At 43.3% G+C, this 15,774-nt stretch overlaps 1 protein-coding gene across 7 annotated transcripts in view; it reads left to right on the plus strand.

The window, feature by feature from the left end:
* Positions 1-15,774, plus strand: part of SRPK2 (SRSF protein kinase 2) — a 185,925-nt gene that overhangs the window by 157,684 nt on the left and 12,467 nt on the right. For all 7 annotated transcript variants that reach the window (XM_088480227.1, XM_088480224.1, XM_088480228.1 and 4 more), the window contains exons 12-14: positions 11,620-11,720; positions 11,802-11,909; positions 14,962-15,031. In XM_088480227.1, coding sequence (XP_088336353.1) covers positions 11,620-11,720; positions 11,802-11,909; positions 14,962-15,031 — 279 coding nt within the window. The remainder of the gene's footprint in view (positions 1-11,619; positions 11,721-11,801; positions 11,910-14,961; positions 15,032-15,774) is intronic.

A 15,774-nucleotide genomic window follows, 5' to 3' on the forward strand; every position in this document is an offset into this window, starting at 1 on the left:
GTGTATTGCCTGAATTTTAGTTGGTTTCGTAAGAGCACTCTTCATAGGGGAGAGGAGTAATTGCTGGTGTCGGTATTGCATCTTGGATGGGAGCCCTGTTGAATGGCCATCCCATGTTTAACAGCTTTAAGGGCACACCAGCCATAGAAGTGTCTTGCGGGATGTTGGTTGCCTGATAAGTGCTGAGGATTTAATGGCATCTGGAGAGGACAATAAATAGTCTGGATAACAGCACAAGGGGCGTCTGAAATATTACCCCATCCCTTGTCCAGTTAACAGCAGCATGGTCAGACCACACAATAGAGATATTCTGAGATCTGTGGGTATGTTGGTGAGTCCATTTGTCTAATAAAATCAAATCTATCCGAGAAAAGGTGGAATAGACATATGTGGAGAAATATGTGTAATCTTTGACATTGAGGAACCGGACCCACCAGAAATCATAAAGGTTGTATCTAGTAGATTCCTAAAGTAAGCATAGGGAGTCACATTAGTATGAGGGGCCTCATGGGGAAGCATAGGAGACTTATCTATCTTGGGATCTGGGACTAGGTTAAAATCACCAATTATAATTAAATTACCCTGTTTGATCATGTCAAATGGTGTTGAAAGCCTGCCTAATGTAAGTAACCTGATGGAAATTGGGCGCATAAAGCGACACAAGAATGACCTCTTTACCACCCAGTTGCCACACTAGAATAAGGCAGGCTTGCCTACCCTCCCGATTTGGCCGGGCGCCTCCCGATTATCGGGTGCCGCTCCCGGCCCCCCAGGAAGGCAGGCAAGCCGCCATCCCTCCCTATCCCCCCGCAGAGTTACTAGCAAAACCCCCGCAGCGGGGGGCCCGGTGACACGATTCGCGCTGAATCGCATCATCGTGGCCCCACCCCCTGCTTTACAATGCCGTTTACTCTGACATTGTGAAGAGGGAGCGGAGCCGCGATGACGCAAACTCGCAGCCACGCCCCCGGACCGCACTGGCCACGCCCCCACAACATCATTAATGTGCGGCCCCGCTGTAAGCTGACGTTCAGCCCCCTCCCGGAAGGAGGGAGCTGAATGTCGGCAAGTATGGAATAAGGTAGCTGTCATTCTTATCTTCTATTTTATGAGAGAGGGTGAAGCAAGAAACAATACTGCTACACCATGGCTTTTAAAGGCGCCATTAGCATAATATGCGACAGAATAACAAGCATCTTTCATAAATTGGTGATCTAAGGAGGAAACCTTAGTCTCTTGGAGGGCGACAACTTTAGCTTTATGGTGTAGAAAAGTAGGTTTAGAGCAGGGATGGGGAACCTCCTGCCCGGGGGCCGTATAAGGCCCCCAGAATCATTTGGTCTGGCCCTCTGAGCTTTTTTCTGCCACCCTCGTTTGGCTAGCAGGGTGCCTAGAATGGCACACTGCAGCAAGAATCTATGCAGCAGTGCCTCCTGGATCTTCCTTTGGAAGCTTCAGACAGTTATACCGCTGTCCTTACAGCTCCCCGGAGTATCCTCAGGAAGCTCCATGCATTGCTGTAATCATTGGCAAATATGGCCCTGCCCCCATGTGACATCAAGCGGGGGGGCGTGACCTGCACCGGGTTCGCAAATAATGTTTTATATATATCAAAATGGCCCTTGTAGAAAAAGGTTAATCACCCCTGGTTTAGAGACTAGAGGAAAGTCTTATTGTGCGTGATAGGGCATAAACAGAGTGGGTGCAGCCCAAATGAAGTCCTATAACTGTGAATGGGAATAGGTAATGCGTGTGGTTGAGAGTTAGATTTTGTGCAGAGCAGAGAGGTCAGGTTGGGGAATATTTTGAAATAAGCAAAGAAATGTATGTTGGTGTAGTTTGGTTAATAGCCTTATGTGTAAGTAAAAGTATTTTATATTCAATTTGGCAGAATACAGGTAAACCAATGCAGGGACTGACAGATCAGAGCAGCAGACGATGAACGTTTGGCGAGGAAGATCAGTTTTGCAGCTGCATTCAAAATGGATTGTAGTGATTAGAGTCTGTTTTGGGGGAGACGAAAAGCAATAATCAATGTGGGAGATAATGAGTGCATGAATTACAGTTTATGCACTGTCTTGTGTAAGATATGCTCCTATTCAGGATGTATTTGAGATGTATGTAACATGATTTAGAGACAGATTTGAACAAATGACAGGTCAGTGTCGAGAATGACACCTGGGCTGCTATCAAGTTGGTAACTACTGTTGGCTAGTGGAAAATTTACTAATTCCGTTTTGGGAAGATTAGTTTTAGGTGACGAGATGACATCCAAGATGAAGGGCAGTAAGACATTCCGTAATGTTGATCAATTTAGATGGTGACATCTGGAGAGGATAGATAGATTTGAGTATAATCTGCTTACAGATACTGAAACACAAAGGAGCTGATAAGTTTACTCAGAGATGTGGTATAATTGATTAAAAAAAAATAAAAAAAAAGGACCTAAAGGTGGGTACACACTAGACGATGTGCTCACCATGCGATATAGTGAGCGATTTCTCTTGAACTCTCCCCGGCACTCCAGGACACTATATGGTGCTTAAAGGTGTCCAATCTGACCAACGATCTATTGTACATCCTTAACAATTTCCAGTGCGTCCTGTACGAGATTGTCAGATCTTGCCTGCTGTAGGCAAGATCTGAAGATATGACGGACAACCCACATGTACGCGCATCGTTATGTTACGTTTTGAACATATTTTACACGATTTGTCATTCCGATGAGTCGAAATTGGGCGAATTGTGCAAAATATCGTCTAGTGTGTAGGCACCTTTAGACTAAGCCCTGCAGTACTCCAACTGATAGAGCTAGCGGAGAGAAGGTGGATTCAGAGAAATTAACACTATTTGATAAGTAGGATGAGAACCAGGATAGGGCTGTGTCCTGAAGACCTAGAGATTGTTGTGTTTGTATCAGAAGACAGTGGTCAGCAGTGTCAAATGCAGCAGAGAGATCTTGAAGCATAGTGACCTTTAGACCTATCTTCCAAATCAGCCAATTTATCCTGCATCAACGCTATTTCAGCCCGCATGTCAGCATGCGCCATCAGAAAGTCATTATGTGAGAAGATCAGTTCCTACATTTGGTTTTCCAAGTGATCTGTACGACCACCCAGGCCAGTAATTTCAGAGTAATTGCACAGAGGACTCCACCCCAGCCAGCAAATCAGCCCTAAATGTGAACATCTGGAACATGGAGTGAACCGTGAGCTGTGCATTAGTGTCCAAATTTAGGCCCAAGTCTGCAGGGGAATTAGTTATGTGCAGTTGTAATAGGCATTGATTAGGAGCCTGACCTAGTCATAGGAGGAGGGGCCGCAGGAAAACTGATAGGCAGAAGAATGTTGTGTTTAGCTTTTTTAAGCAGCATAGTTGTAGGTAATTAAGAGCTCCAATGTATTAAAATAGACAGGTAGGGGGTACTCTGGTCTTAAATAGAGGACCATGGTGGATAACTGCATGTGGGTAGGTGGCATATGTTAATGAAACTCATAATAACAGCATACTGCACCAGCCATCTGAGGTATTGAGGCTTGGGAACGAAAATCTAGCTCATAATGGAGGCAGGCTGCAGTAATAACGACTGGGATGCCAAAAAGCAGTAATTCCAACAAGAGCAGGACACTGTCACAGGTTCCAATCATTTAGCCAGTCACCAGCCAGAAAATCTTATGCCTGAAGCTATCAAGAATTATATAGGAAGGACTAAAGCAGCCTCAGAACACTTAGAGACAGGCTGTGAGGTCTGCTCTATATCAGGTCCACTGAGAGTGCGTAATCCGCAAAGGTGAGCAGCAGCAAGCAGCTACAGGCACTTATTAGCGCAGGGTGCAAATCTTGCAGACTGTATGCAGTCCCCAGCAGGAGGCTCCCAGGCCATTGAAGCTAGTCACCACAAGGAAGGCTGAAGCAACAGGAGGCAAGATGGATCCCGCAGCGTCGAGGCAACACATGGAGTTTCCCTCCTGGGGAGTTGGCAGATTGAGCGCAGCCAGGTCACATAGCTTGTCGGAGGTAAGTGTCTGCACCGGGGATCTCCGTTAGGCCCACGGATGTTTGCTGCTGGTGGAGCTTTAACAGAAAGCGTCCACCATCTTGGCCTCAGAAGCCACTCCCACCATATTAATTCTTTAATCGCATGCAGACATGGCATTGAGCAATGTGTTGAACCTTATTATTTTATTTATTTGCATTTTCTTAGCGCAACATATTCCGTTGCGCTTCACAATTGGAAACATTAATAGAATAAAACTGGGTAATAACAGACAGACATAGAGGTAGGAAGGCCCTGTTAGCAAGCTTACAATCTATAGGGAAATAGGCATTAATACACAAGAATAGGTGCTATATTGCATTTTGGTCCAGTCAGATTGCAGAGGTTCTTGGTTGGCTGCATGATCCAGTCACACAGGAAAGTTGGCCAAAGGTCAGGAGGATGTGAAAGAAAACCTCACACATTCTATGTGTGGACTGTGAAAGGGGATGTAATTAGATATGGAAGCTATGAAGTTTATGTGAGCGGTGCTGGAATCTGATAAGCTTGTCTGAAGAGGTGAGTTTTCAAGGAGCGATTGAAGGTTTGGAGACTGGAGGAAAGTCTTATTGTGCGTGAAAGGGCATTCCACAGAGTGGGTGCAGCCCGAAAAAAGTCCTGTAACCGTGAATGGGAGCAAGTAATGCATGTGGATGAGAGACGCGGATCTTGTGCTAAGTGGAGAGGTCAGTTGGGAGATATTTTGAGTTAAGTGAAGAGATGTATATTGGTGTTGTTTGGTAAATAGCCTTATGTGTAAGTAAAAGTATTTTGTATTGAATACAGTAGAAAACTGGTAACCAATGGAGGGTCTGACAGAGTGGAGCAGCAGTAGATGAACGTTTGGCGAGGTAGATCAGCCTCACAGCTGCACTCATTGTAGTGGTGAGAGCCTGTGTTTGGGAAGACCAGTAAGGAGACTATTCCAATAGTCAGTGTGGGATATGAGTGCATGGAATACAGTTTTTGCAGTGTCTTCTGTAAGATATGATAGAATTTTGGATATGTTTTTTTAGATGTACAGTATGTAGCATGATTTTGAGACAGATTGAATGTGGGGAAACAAAGGACAGTTCAGAGTCAAGGATGACACCTAGGCAGTGATCTTAAAAATAGTCTGCTATAATCTCTAGGATTTAATAAATAAAAGCAAGCCTAATTTCAGGTCAAATAAATAATTTTTTTCTCTGCAGGGTAATACTCTGAATTACACGATGGGAGCATATATCACCCAATGTAGACTCTGCTGGAAAATGTAGGGTGCAGATGTTTTGAACAATTTATTTTTAAGTTAATTGATAGTGTCATCTGATGTGAAAGGATAATTATTACAAGAGGCATTGTAAAGCAGTTTGCCCATAGGTTAGATTGTCAGGCAGGTATTCCCATAAATTGATTGATTAGAAGGTAATTTATTGGAAAAAAAAACACAGTTGTGAAATTTCAGCAATACAATCTTCGAGTGGGTTGGGTACGATATCCCGGCGGTGACCATCCCGATGGTCAAAATACCGTTAGCGGATCCCGACCGTCAAAATCTTCACTGATTATGGTGAGTATCCTAACCCTTACCCTAACCCACCCCTTCTTCAGCCTAAACCTAACCGTCCCATACAGCAGCCTAGTCCTCCCCCTAGTGCCTTACCCTAAATCTATCCCTCATATTCACCATTGGGTTTTTGACCATTGGGTCAATACCGCTGCCTGTATTGTAAACATTGGGATGGTCACCGCAGAATTTATAGTCTGAATAGATCTGGGATAATGAGGGAGATGTAAGAAGCCCCGAAGCGGTATCAGCGCACGTTATGAGCGCTGATGCCGCTACTCCCCGATGTATGATGGCTTTGCGCCCCTATCATTATCGGTGCTGCTATCTACAAGATAGCAGCACCGTTAGCCTGGGCCATATATGAACGGTCAGATCGCCTGACCGTTCGGCCCACTGTCGCTATCGATCTCCTGGGTGCTTGCCTTTTTTCCAGGTTGGGTTAGACCTAGGCCTCCGCCTGGCCTCCCTTAGTTCAGGTTTTCTGTTCTGTTAATTTGGTTCCAGCGAAGGATTACTCCCCTGCCTGATGCAAGAACATTCTTTCAGTGTGTTCTCCGCATTAAACCTCCATTTGTCCCTCCGGTGGCTTTGTGGGATTTGTCCTTGCTTCTCCGGGCTCTACAGGCTCCTCCGTTTGAACCTCTAGACTCCGTAGTCCTCAAGTGGCTGACAGCGAAGACACTCTTTCTCCTCGCTATCTGCTCTGCCCGCAGGGTATCTGATTTGGCAGCGCTCTCCTGTCGCTCCACCTTCTTGATCTTTCATCAGGACAGAGCTGTCCTCAGTACCAGGGCTGGGTACCTCCCTAAAGTGGTATCCCGGTTACATTTGAATGAAGAGATTGTGGTTCCGGCCTTCCAGTCCTTGGATCTTTCTGCAGGTAAAGCCTCCTTGGATGTGGTTCGCGCTCTTCGGATCTACATGGATCGTACTAATTCCTTTAGGAAATCAGATTCTCTCTCTTTGTGTTGTACGGCTTTCACAAACGAGGTTGGCCAGCTAACAAACAGACTCTGGCTCGATAGCTCCGCATGACAATCTCTCAGACCTACACGCAAGCTGATCTTCCTGTTCCAAACATGGTTACAGCGCATTCTACTCGGTCTGTGGGACCCTCATGGGCGCTCCGACGTGACTCTTCTGCTGAACAATTGTGCAAGGCGGCCACGTGGTTATATATATATATATATATATATATATATATATATATAATATATGGAGGAGGCCCGGGGCCTCTATCCTGATGCTATCTCCCTATCCTGTGCCCTCTGGAATGCCAGGTCAGTCTGTAATAAACTGGTCCCCACCCATGACCTTTTCATCTCCAACTCCCTACATCTCCTAGCCATCACTGAAACTTGGATCTCACCCTCTGACACCACTTCTCCTGCTGCTCTATCCTCTGGGGGCCTTGCCTTCTCCCACACCCCCAGGCCTGTGGGTCGCCATGGTGGTGATGTTGGGGTCCTTCTATCCACCAGTTATTCCTGCCAGCTAATACCCTCTGAACCATCCCTTACATTCCCCACATTTGAGGTTTATGCTATACGCCTCCTCCAACCAGTAAACCTCAGAGTAGCTGTCATTTACCGTCCCCTGGCTCTCCGTCCAACAACTTCGCTTCCTGGCTCCCTCACTCTCTCCTCAGATCTTCCCTCCATTATCCTAGGTGATTATAATATTCCTATTGACATTCCCACAGAATCCTCTGCAGCTAAACTCCTTACCCTCACCTCTTCATTTGGTCTCGCCCAATGGACCTCATCACCCTCCCATGTGAGTGGGCACTCACTTGACCTGGTCTTTACTCACCGTTGTGATATTTCTGATTACTCCAATTGCCCATTCCCCCTCTCTGACCATCACCTTCTCTCTTTTAACCTATCCCTCTCTCCTATCCCTCCTTTAACTCCTAAGGCTACCATTATTAAGCATAATATTGATGCTATTGAACCTGTTGCTTTTTCCTCCGTGCTGGACTCTCTTTTCTCCCCTATCATTTCTCTCTCCTGTCCTGAACAAGCTACTTCCCTGTACAATTCCTCCCTTACTTCTGCTCTTGATTCTGTTGCTCCGGCAATAACTACTCACCGTCGCAGATCCACACCACAACCCTGGCATTCCAAATGCACCAGATACCTACAAAAGTGTTCAAGAATTGCAGAGCGTCAGTGGAGAAAGTCACGCTCTAAGGCTGACTTCCTCCATTTCAAATTTATTCTCTCTTCCTACAGTGCTGCCCTGTCTCTCTCCAAACAAACATATTTCAAGAACCTCATCTCCTCCCAGTCCACAAACCCCCGGCGTCTCTTTGCCACTTTCAACTCCCTACTCTGCCCTTCCCCTCCTCGCCTTCCCTCCTCGCTCTCTGCCCTCGATTTTGCCACCTACTTTACATCTAAAATTGACTCCATACATGAGGACATCATATCCCATCAGACCCTCAGCACTCCTCCCCCTCCTTGCCCTTACCACCCCTCCCCTTCTGTCTCACCAACTCTGACAGCCTTCTCCCCTGCTTCTGGAGAGGAAGTCTTGGCCCTCATCCGGTCCTCCCTTCCTTCCACCTCCCCTCTTGACCCTATCCCTTCCCGTCTCCTCTCCCACCTGTCTCCTTCTGCCTGTTCCCATCTGGCTCACCTCCTTAATCTCTCCCTATCATCTGGCACTGTCCCTTCTGCATTCAAACATGCTCTTGTCTCCCCCAGTCTTAAAAAACCTACCCTTGATCCTAACATACTTTCCAACTATCGACCCATCTCTCCTTTTGACCCATCTATCCTTTTGCTTCCAAACTCCTTGAGCGTATTGTCTACAACCGCCTTACCACCCTTCTTTCCTCCCACTCCCTCCTTGACTCATTTCAATCTGGCTTCCGATCTCTCCACTCCACTGAAACTGCCCTCACAAAAGTCAGCAATGACCTCCTTGCTGCCAAATTCAAGGACCACTACTCTCTGCTCATTTGACACTGTAGACCACCCTCTCCTCCTGCAAATCCTTTACTCTCTCGGTTTACGTGGCACTGCCCTCTCCTGGCTTTCCTCCTACCTATCTGATCGTTCCTTCGCTGTGTCCTCTCATGACTCCTCTTCCCCTCCACTTCCACTAACAGTAGGAGTTCCCCAAGGTTCTGTTCTTGGACCTCTCCTTTTCTCCCTATATACATCCTCTTTAGGTGAATCATTAACTCCTTTGACCTCCAATATCATTTCTATGCAGATGATATTCAAATTTACCTTTCCACCCCTGAGCTCTCCCATTCGCTCCTTACCCGTATCTCCAACTATCTCTCTGCTGTCTCTTCGTGGATATCCCAGCGCTTTCTTAAACTTAACATGTCTAAGACTGAGCTGATCATCTTCCCACCCTCTTCCACTACATCACTTCCCACAATTTCATTATCTATTGATGGCACGACTATCTCCTCTAGCCCCAAAGTGCGCTGTCTTGGAGTTATCTTAGACTCCTCCCTCTCCTTTAAACCGCACATTCAGCACCTCTCGCAGTCCTGCCGTTTTCACCTAAAAAATATCTCCAGGATTAGACCCTTCCTCACCCAGGATGCCACTAAAACCGTCATCCACTCACTGGTCATATCCAGATTGGACTACTGTAACCTTCTCCTAGCTGGCCTCCCAGTCTCTCACCTCTCTCCACTACAATCGGTTCTCAATGCTGCTGCTCGGCTCATCTTCCTCTCCAGACGTTCTACATCTGCTTCCCCTCTCCTTCAATCTCTACACTGGCTCCCCTTCCCCTTCAGATGCCAATTCAAGGTTCTTACATTCGCTTACAAAGCCCTCACCAAATCCTCTCCCGCATACATTTCTGACCTTCTCTCCCTTCACACTCCTGCCCGTCCACTTCGCTCAACTAATGCATGCCGCCTCTCTTGCCAACTGATTACTTCCTCCCACTCCCGCATCCGAGATATTGCCCGTGCTGCTCCCTACCTTTGGAATGCTCTCCCTATCAGACTCTCCACCTCTCTACAAATCTTCAAACGGGCTCTCAAGACCCACTAATTCATCAAGGCCTTTCAGCACTCATCCTAACCCACCTCATGCTCTTTCCTTCCTATCTTCCCCTTCTGTGTCACGCCTGTCTGTCTGCCCCTCCCCTTAGAATGTAAGCTCTCACGAGCAGGGACCTCTTCCCTCATGTGCTTCTCTTTACATTTTCTTCTACTCTCTACTCCCCATTAGGGCACCTAACACGGGACTGCCAACTCCCGGCAGCTTATTGTGAGTGCTTGAATCACTATTTCAGCAATGTATATAAGTTGTGTCCTTGTCCTGCACTGTAATGTACTGTAAGTTACTTGTTCACCTATTAGTTCTATGTACTATGTAAGGCGCTGCAGAACACTTGTGGTGCCATATAAATAAAGGATAATAATAATCCCTGTGGTTCCTATGGACTTCGAATAAATAGTTAACAAAGGTAAGACTACCATAACGCTTAAGTTTGTGAGTTGGACACTAGGTCCTTCCACCTTGAGAGAGGGAATTGTATGTTAGAGCCGGACGGGCTAGGATTTAAAACTAGCTTACTTCTACCAAGCAATTGGCTCACTTTGAAAAATGGGTCACTTCAATGTACTGGATGTGTGAATTGTCACTACATTTGTATATCCCACCACCGGCATGACTGCTACACCCCTTTGTATTATTTGCATGGTCTCTGTATTTCATGCAAAGCTGAAACTCATTATTATGTCCATAGTTTTTGTACTGTATTATGCGCATTATTATTATGTTTTAATGTAGGGGGGTTAATATTGTTTTTTTTGTTATTTTCTATTAGATTTTTGTGTTTCATTGCATGTGACGTTTACCATAAACGTGTTTGCCCAATATTATTGTGCTTATTATGGGCCTAGACCTTAAGATACTTGGTGGCAATGCACATTAGCACTACTTTGCTCTACATCTACAGATGTGTCCTCATACACCACTGCTTCCGTCGCGCCAAACAGTCCTTCTCAGCGTGCCAGCTGCCATGCAACTCATTCGAAAATGCATCTTAATCGCTATCGGTTGTGACAAGCCGCTTTATGAAACAGCACTGATTAATTTGCTATGCGACACTTGTGTATCTGTATGCGACCGAGTCTGAATCTGTATACGAAAGTGCTATGATGCAGCAGCTGCTGCTTTTTTCCACACTAAGTTCCCACCTTGCTTTACAAGCTGATCAGTGGGAGGGTATGCTGGGACTTGTAGTTTCACAACCGCTGGAGAGCTACAGGTTGGCCAGGCCTACTTTAAGGGGTATTGTGGAGAGTTGCCAGAATGCCTTCCATACATGTCAGCCAAATGCCATTAATAGTGGCAGTGTATGCGGGAGCCTCAGATTGTTTCTAAGAGGATGCATTTTGGAGCATCATTAAACATCTTGAAGGGGCTAGGAAGCAATGAGTATGGGGAGAATTGGGAATCTGTATACCAGTAATAGAGTGTACCAGGGTATGTGAGTGTTAGGCAAGTCCAAATAAGGGTGTGGCTGAGTGTCTCTCTGTCTGCATGACCTCCAACAAAGATCCAAGGGGTCAGGAAAGATGGAGAGGAGGCGTGTGGTCACACAGTAATATCTGTAATACATTTTGAATTTATTTTCCTCTCTCCTAGAGGAGATGGAAGCCTTAGCTAGATTAGTTTATAGGGCCGTGTGTGTGTGTGTGTGTGTGCGCGCGTGCTAAAGCATTAACATAAATAAGATGCCCATACATAAAGGCTCTTATGGAAGTTAATAATTTTTGCTCCTTTCTTATGTTTTATTGATTTAAAGTAGTTTACATGCAGATATGCAACACAAATACTAATATAAGCCTGTATGTTTTCAGAAATGATAAATGACTTGATTAGTTTGTCTGATTACACTTCAGGGAATTTGATGACTTTATTGTTAATATTTTCAAATTAGCTTAAAATATTTCAATTTTTCCATGTATTTGACTATTAAACTAGGTACAGTGTTCTTGCAATTATATAGTGATTATTAATTTTCTGTGTATCTCATGTTGCAGATAAAGCGCGTGCTGCAGATCTACTGGTGAACCCCTTGGATCCAAGAAACGCTGACAATATTAGAGTTAAAATTGCAGACCTCGGAAACGCATGTTGGGTGGTATGTAACGTTACCCGAATATGAATGCACTTGTCCTACTAACAGGTACCTCATATTTATAAATATATTTTCATTGTGCAGCACAAACACTTCACTGAAGATATCCAGACCAGACAATACCGTTCCATAGAAGTTCTCATAGGTGCTGGGTATAGCACCCCTGCGGATATATGGAGCACAGCTTGTATGGTGAGAAATGTCTTTGTGTTTTATACAACTGCTTTTTTGGCATGATCTTCATTATGCAGAAGCACCTGTATTATTAATCGACTACTTGGCTATTTGAATGCAACATATGCATCCACAATTGTGTGATTGCAAAGAGCAGTGAAATTAGGCTTTAGTTCCACAAGCGTAGCCTGTTTGGAGGCTGTGGTGATTGTAACTATACCCTACTACTTCTTCTACGCCTCAATTCAAAGCTTGCTTCTACTTTACGTTCTGCTTCTTTCACTTGCATCTACTCTGGTTTTCTAGACATACTCCTAAAACAATTATCTAGACATAACCACACTAAAATGGATATGTAATAGAAGTTACCCTGATGAAAGTCATAACACAATCATCAGGGTTTCATTTAAAAATTAAACCAAACTGATCACATCCCTTTTTTCTTAGTGTGTGTGTTTCGAGGTTACTCCTCATTTTGAAATTTGCTGCATAGTTGTAGAACAGTGAAGAGACATACATGTAAAGTGTATAGGATTTTCTCTAGAAAACTATGTTCTTTGAGGCAAATCTAATTCGAGTCAGTGATGTATGACATGTATGTTGGGTGTTGTATTGAGGAGAAAGGGATTTTTGAACTTGCAGATGGCAGTTGCAAGTGTTTTTCCCAACTTTTTATAAATATATATATACTGTACATACTTAGATTATTATTAAATATACATTTTTAAATCATTACTATTATTAAATATCACTATTATAACACTATTAATACTTTAGTGCACCACAAAATACTATAGACACTTTTATTTGCTGAAATGCACTTACTGACTATAATTTTCCCATCATTTTTAAAAGTTACAAAAAAAATAAAACATTTGACACCATTTATTTGCCTCCAATACTTTGCTTATGGTCACTAACAGCTTTCTTCACTGTCCTGATATTGTTTTCCAGGTTCAAGATGATTTCCCCACTTTGTAATGCACTTCATATAGTTTGCGCACTGCAGAATTAAAGCGACATTCCTGCAACTTGCTGTTTGTACTTAAGTTGTGCGAGTATTGGGAACACAATTCATGAAAATATCCTTCGAAGTGCGCGTTAATGTAACACTGGGCTTTACACTAGGGAACTTGTGGATAATTGAATTTGGCCCTAAGTGTTCATATCTGCTGTTGTCTCGATTTGGTTTACCTACTCATAATTTGCCGTAAATTTTTCATTAAAATAAAAAATACAAATAAATATTACACACCCGACTGCTTTGGCACTTACCCAAATGTTGATGGGGCTCCTTTATCCTATTGATGCCACCCATTCAACGTTGTTAAAATTGGGCTTAATTCTTAGAGACCTAATCCCAATTGGCAATTTTTCCTATACCAGAGCAACATTTTACACATTCGCCGACACTTTCCTTTGAGTTGCTGCATCTCTTGGTACTGAGTGCTCCTCACCACCTAGGCACCATGTGAATACCCCTAATATGGTAGCCTGCCTTTTAATTGTGTTCACTGAATTATTCCACCAACTCAAGTAAGTAGCACAGGGACAAATTAATTTAGGAGGAGATTTTAACAATACTTTATGGATTATTAGACCTTTAATATCAAAACTCACTATGCAAAGACTATATGGTGTGAGGGTCCCATTTATTCTGGCCCAGTCAACTCAGATATGCTGTTGGTTTACAAAGTCCCTCAAGCTGAAGCCTGGAATAACCCAAAATGAAAAAGGTTCTTTAATATTTTCTCCTAATTAAATCCAAAATTTATCTCCCTCAACAATATGGAAAGTACACAAAACACCAAAAGTGGGACAATAAACTTGGCTCCCGCTCAAGAAGAAAACCACGCATCCATGTTGCAGAATTGGAGGCTTAGATTTGCACTCTATCTCTTAAAAACCATTTATATTCCACTGTTCCATCTATAGTAAACTACTTGTTCTCTCAAGCCAGGTCAACAAAGTATTTTCAGTTAGAGCTGGTAAATGTTTGTTGGCTTCAGCAAAAAAATGTTTAATCTTGGGTATAAAGCAATCTCCTAATTAGGTAACCAAATATATTCATTGTGGAATAATTTCAATAATGGAAGCTAAAAGCCAAATCACACGACAAGACTAAAATTACAAATTGGTTGAATACCATTTACCATACCAGCTACATTTTAATATTTAGTTTGACTCAAATTGATACTTATATTCTTGCCTGCTATCTCTTAATAAAGACATTTCCTCTTATAAGCTAACATAGGTAATATATGAGAATTAAGAACTTAGTGGCCCCCTAACCTGAGCATTCAATGGCACATTACTACCTAAGAATCCAATGAGTCCTCTTCCCCATGTTTGCCAAACTATTTAACTCTATTATACGGGGCTCCAATTTTGATACTGGTCACCAACTGGACATAGAGCATAGTTATTCCCAAGTCTGGTAGAGATCCTAATGTCTGCAGTTGCTACTATTCTTTCACTTGTAGTTTTGAAGCTTTGCAAAAAAATTATGATCAGTCCCCCCTGCTGCAGATGATGTCTGTACTTGCAGAGATCAGCCAAATAGTGCTGGGAAGGGGGGCTACTTTAAGTTCACCTCCTCACACTTGGATCCGTGGTGCATGTTCTCCAGAATGCTGTGCGCACGATCCCGGAAATGATATTGGCAGAATAGGCCGCCTTATCACTGCACGGGTTCTGGGGACTCAGAGGAGATCTATTCTGCACATATGCAGAACCAATCTCCTCTTCAAAAACCGGGGGACAAGTGCTAGAAAGTAGAGGGGGGTTTACTTTAGTTAACAGTGGTGGTTTGCTGAAAGCTGAGTTTATCATTCCTGTTTGTTCTGCATTAAATGTAAACAATTTTAAATTTTACGAATACTTAATTATTCCCCAAAAACTTGTGACTTTTGACAATTTGTTTTATCACTTTATCTGGACATTTGTATAGTTTGTAGGGCTATATAGAGAATTGAAGAATTTTCCATTTTCCATCCTAGACACGCACCACTTTGGCATATCTGGTAATTATTTTTATTTCCTGATTTCTTGTTTATTTGTCTTTATTCAGGCATTTGAATTAGCAACTGGTGACTATTTGTTTGAACCACATTCTGGGGAGGACTATTCCAGAGATGAAGGTGCGTACTCCACTCAGTGGGAAGAAATGGTCAGGAATTCCCTGCATACAACTTTATCTGCACTGGTGATGGGAGCTCTTTGATTTTTGCTAGAACTGAACTATCACTAATCTTTCTTTCTCTACAAATTGGAGCCACAGTCCTGATTTCAGTAATTGTATAGTATAGTTTTTAACTGTTGGAAGTGAAAAGTTGACGTTCATGTTTGCAAACATATGTTGAAGGCTTTTCATGTGAGCATTGACATTTGAGTAGTGCACTTGCTATAGAGGGATTGACTTCATAGGTGACAAAATTACTGTCTATTGGCTTCTCCACTAGTCTACATTGCTTTACAGAGTTTGTGATAAACAGTGATATTAGTCTGCAGTTGTCTGATGATCAGATTACTTCCTCTTTAGATTATTTTTAGTTACATTTTATTTTTGTACAGTTGACAGGGACTGCTCAGACAATTTATGTAATGTCCTCATCACACTTCGTATAACTAATGCACAAATAGGATTTAAGTGAACTTGTCACATAAACACAAAAAAGCTATTCACTTTGCAGGCTGATTAAGTGTGTAGCCTATCCATTTGTTAGGAAGCAGTTGCCGTACATTGGTAAGACACTGCTTTTCTAAGTTTGTAAAAGAAAGAAACATACACCCACTTGATGCTACTGTAGAAATTGACACAATAAGATCAAGTAGTCACACATTTGTGGACATGAGAGCTGAAACAATTATCACCTGGGTACTC

The sequence above is a fragment of the Taudactylus pleione genome, unplaced genomic scaffold, assembly GCF_031769625.1.
Source record: "Taudactylus pleione unplaced genomic scaffold, aTauple2 ptg000251l, whole genome shotgun sequence".
NCBI lineage: Eukaryota > Metazoa > Chordata > Amphibia > Anura > Myobatrachidae > Taudactylus > Taudactylus pleione.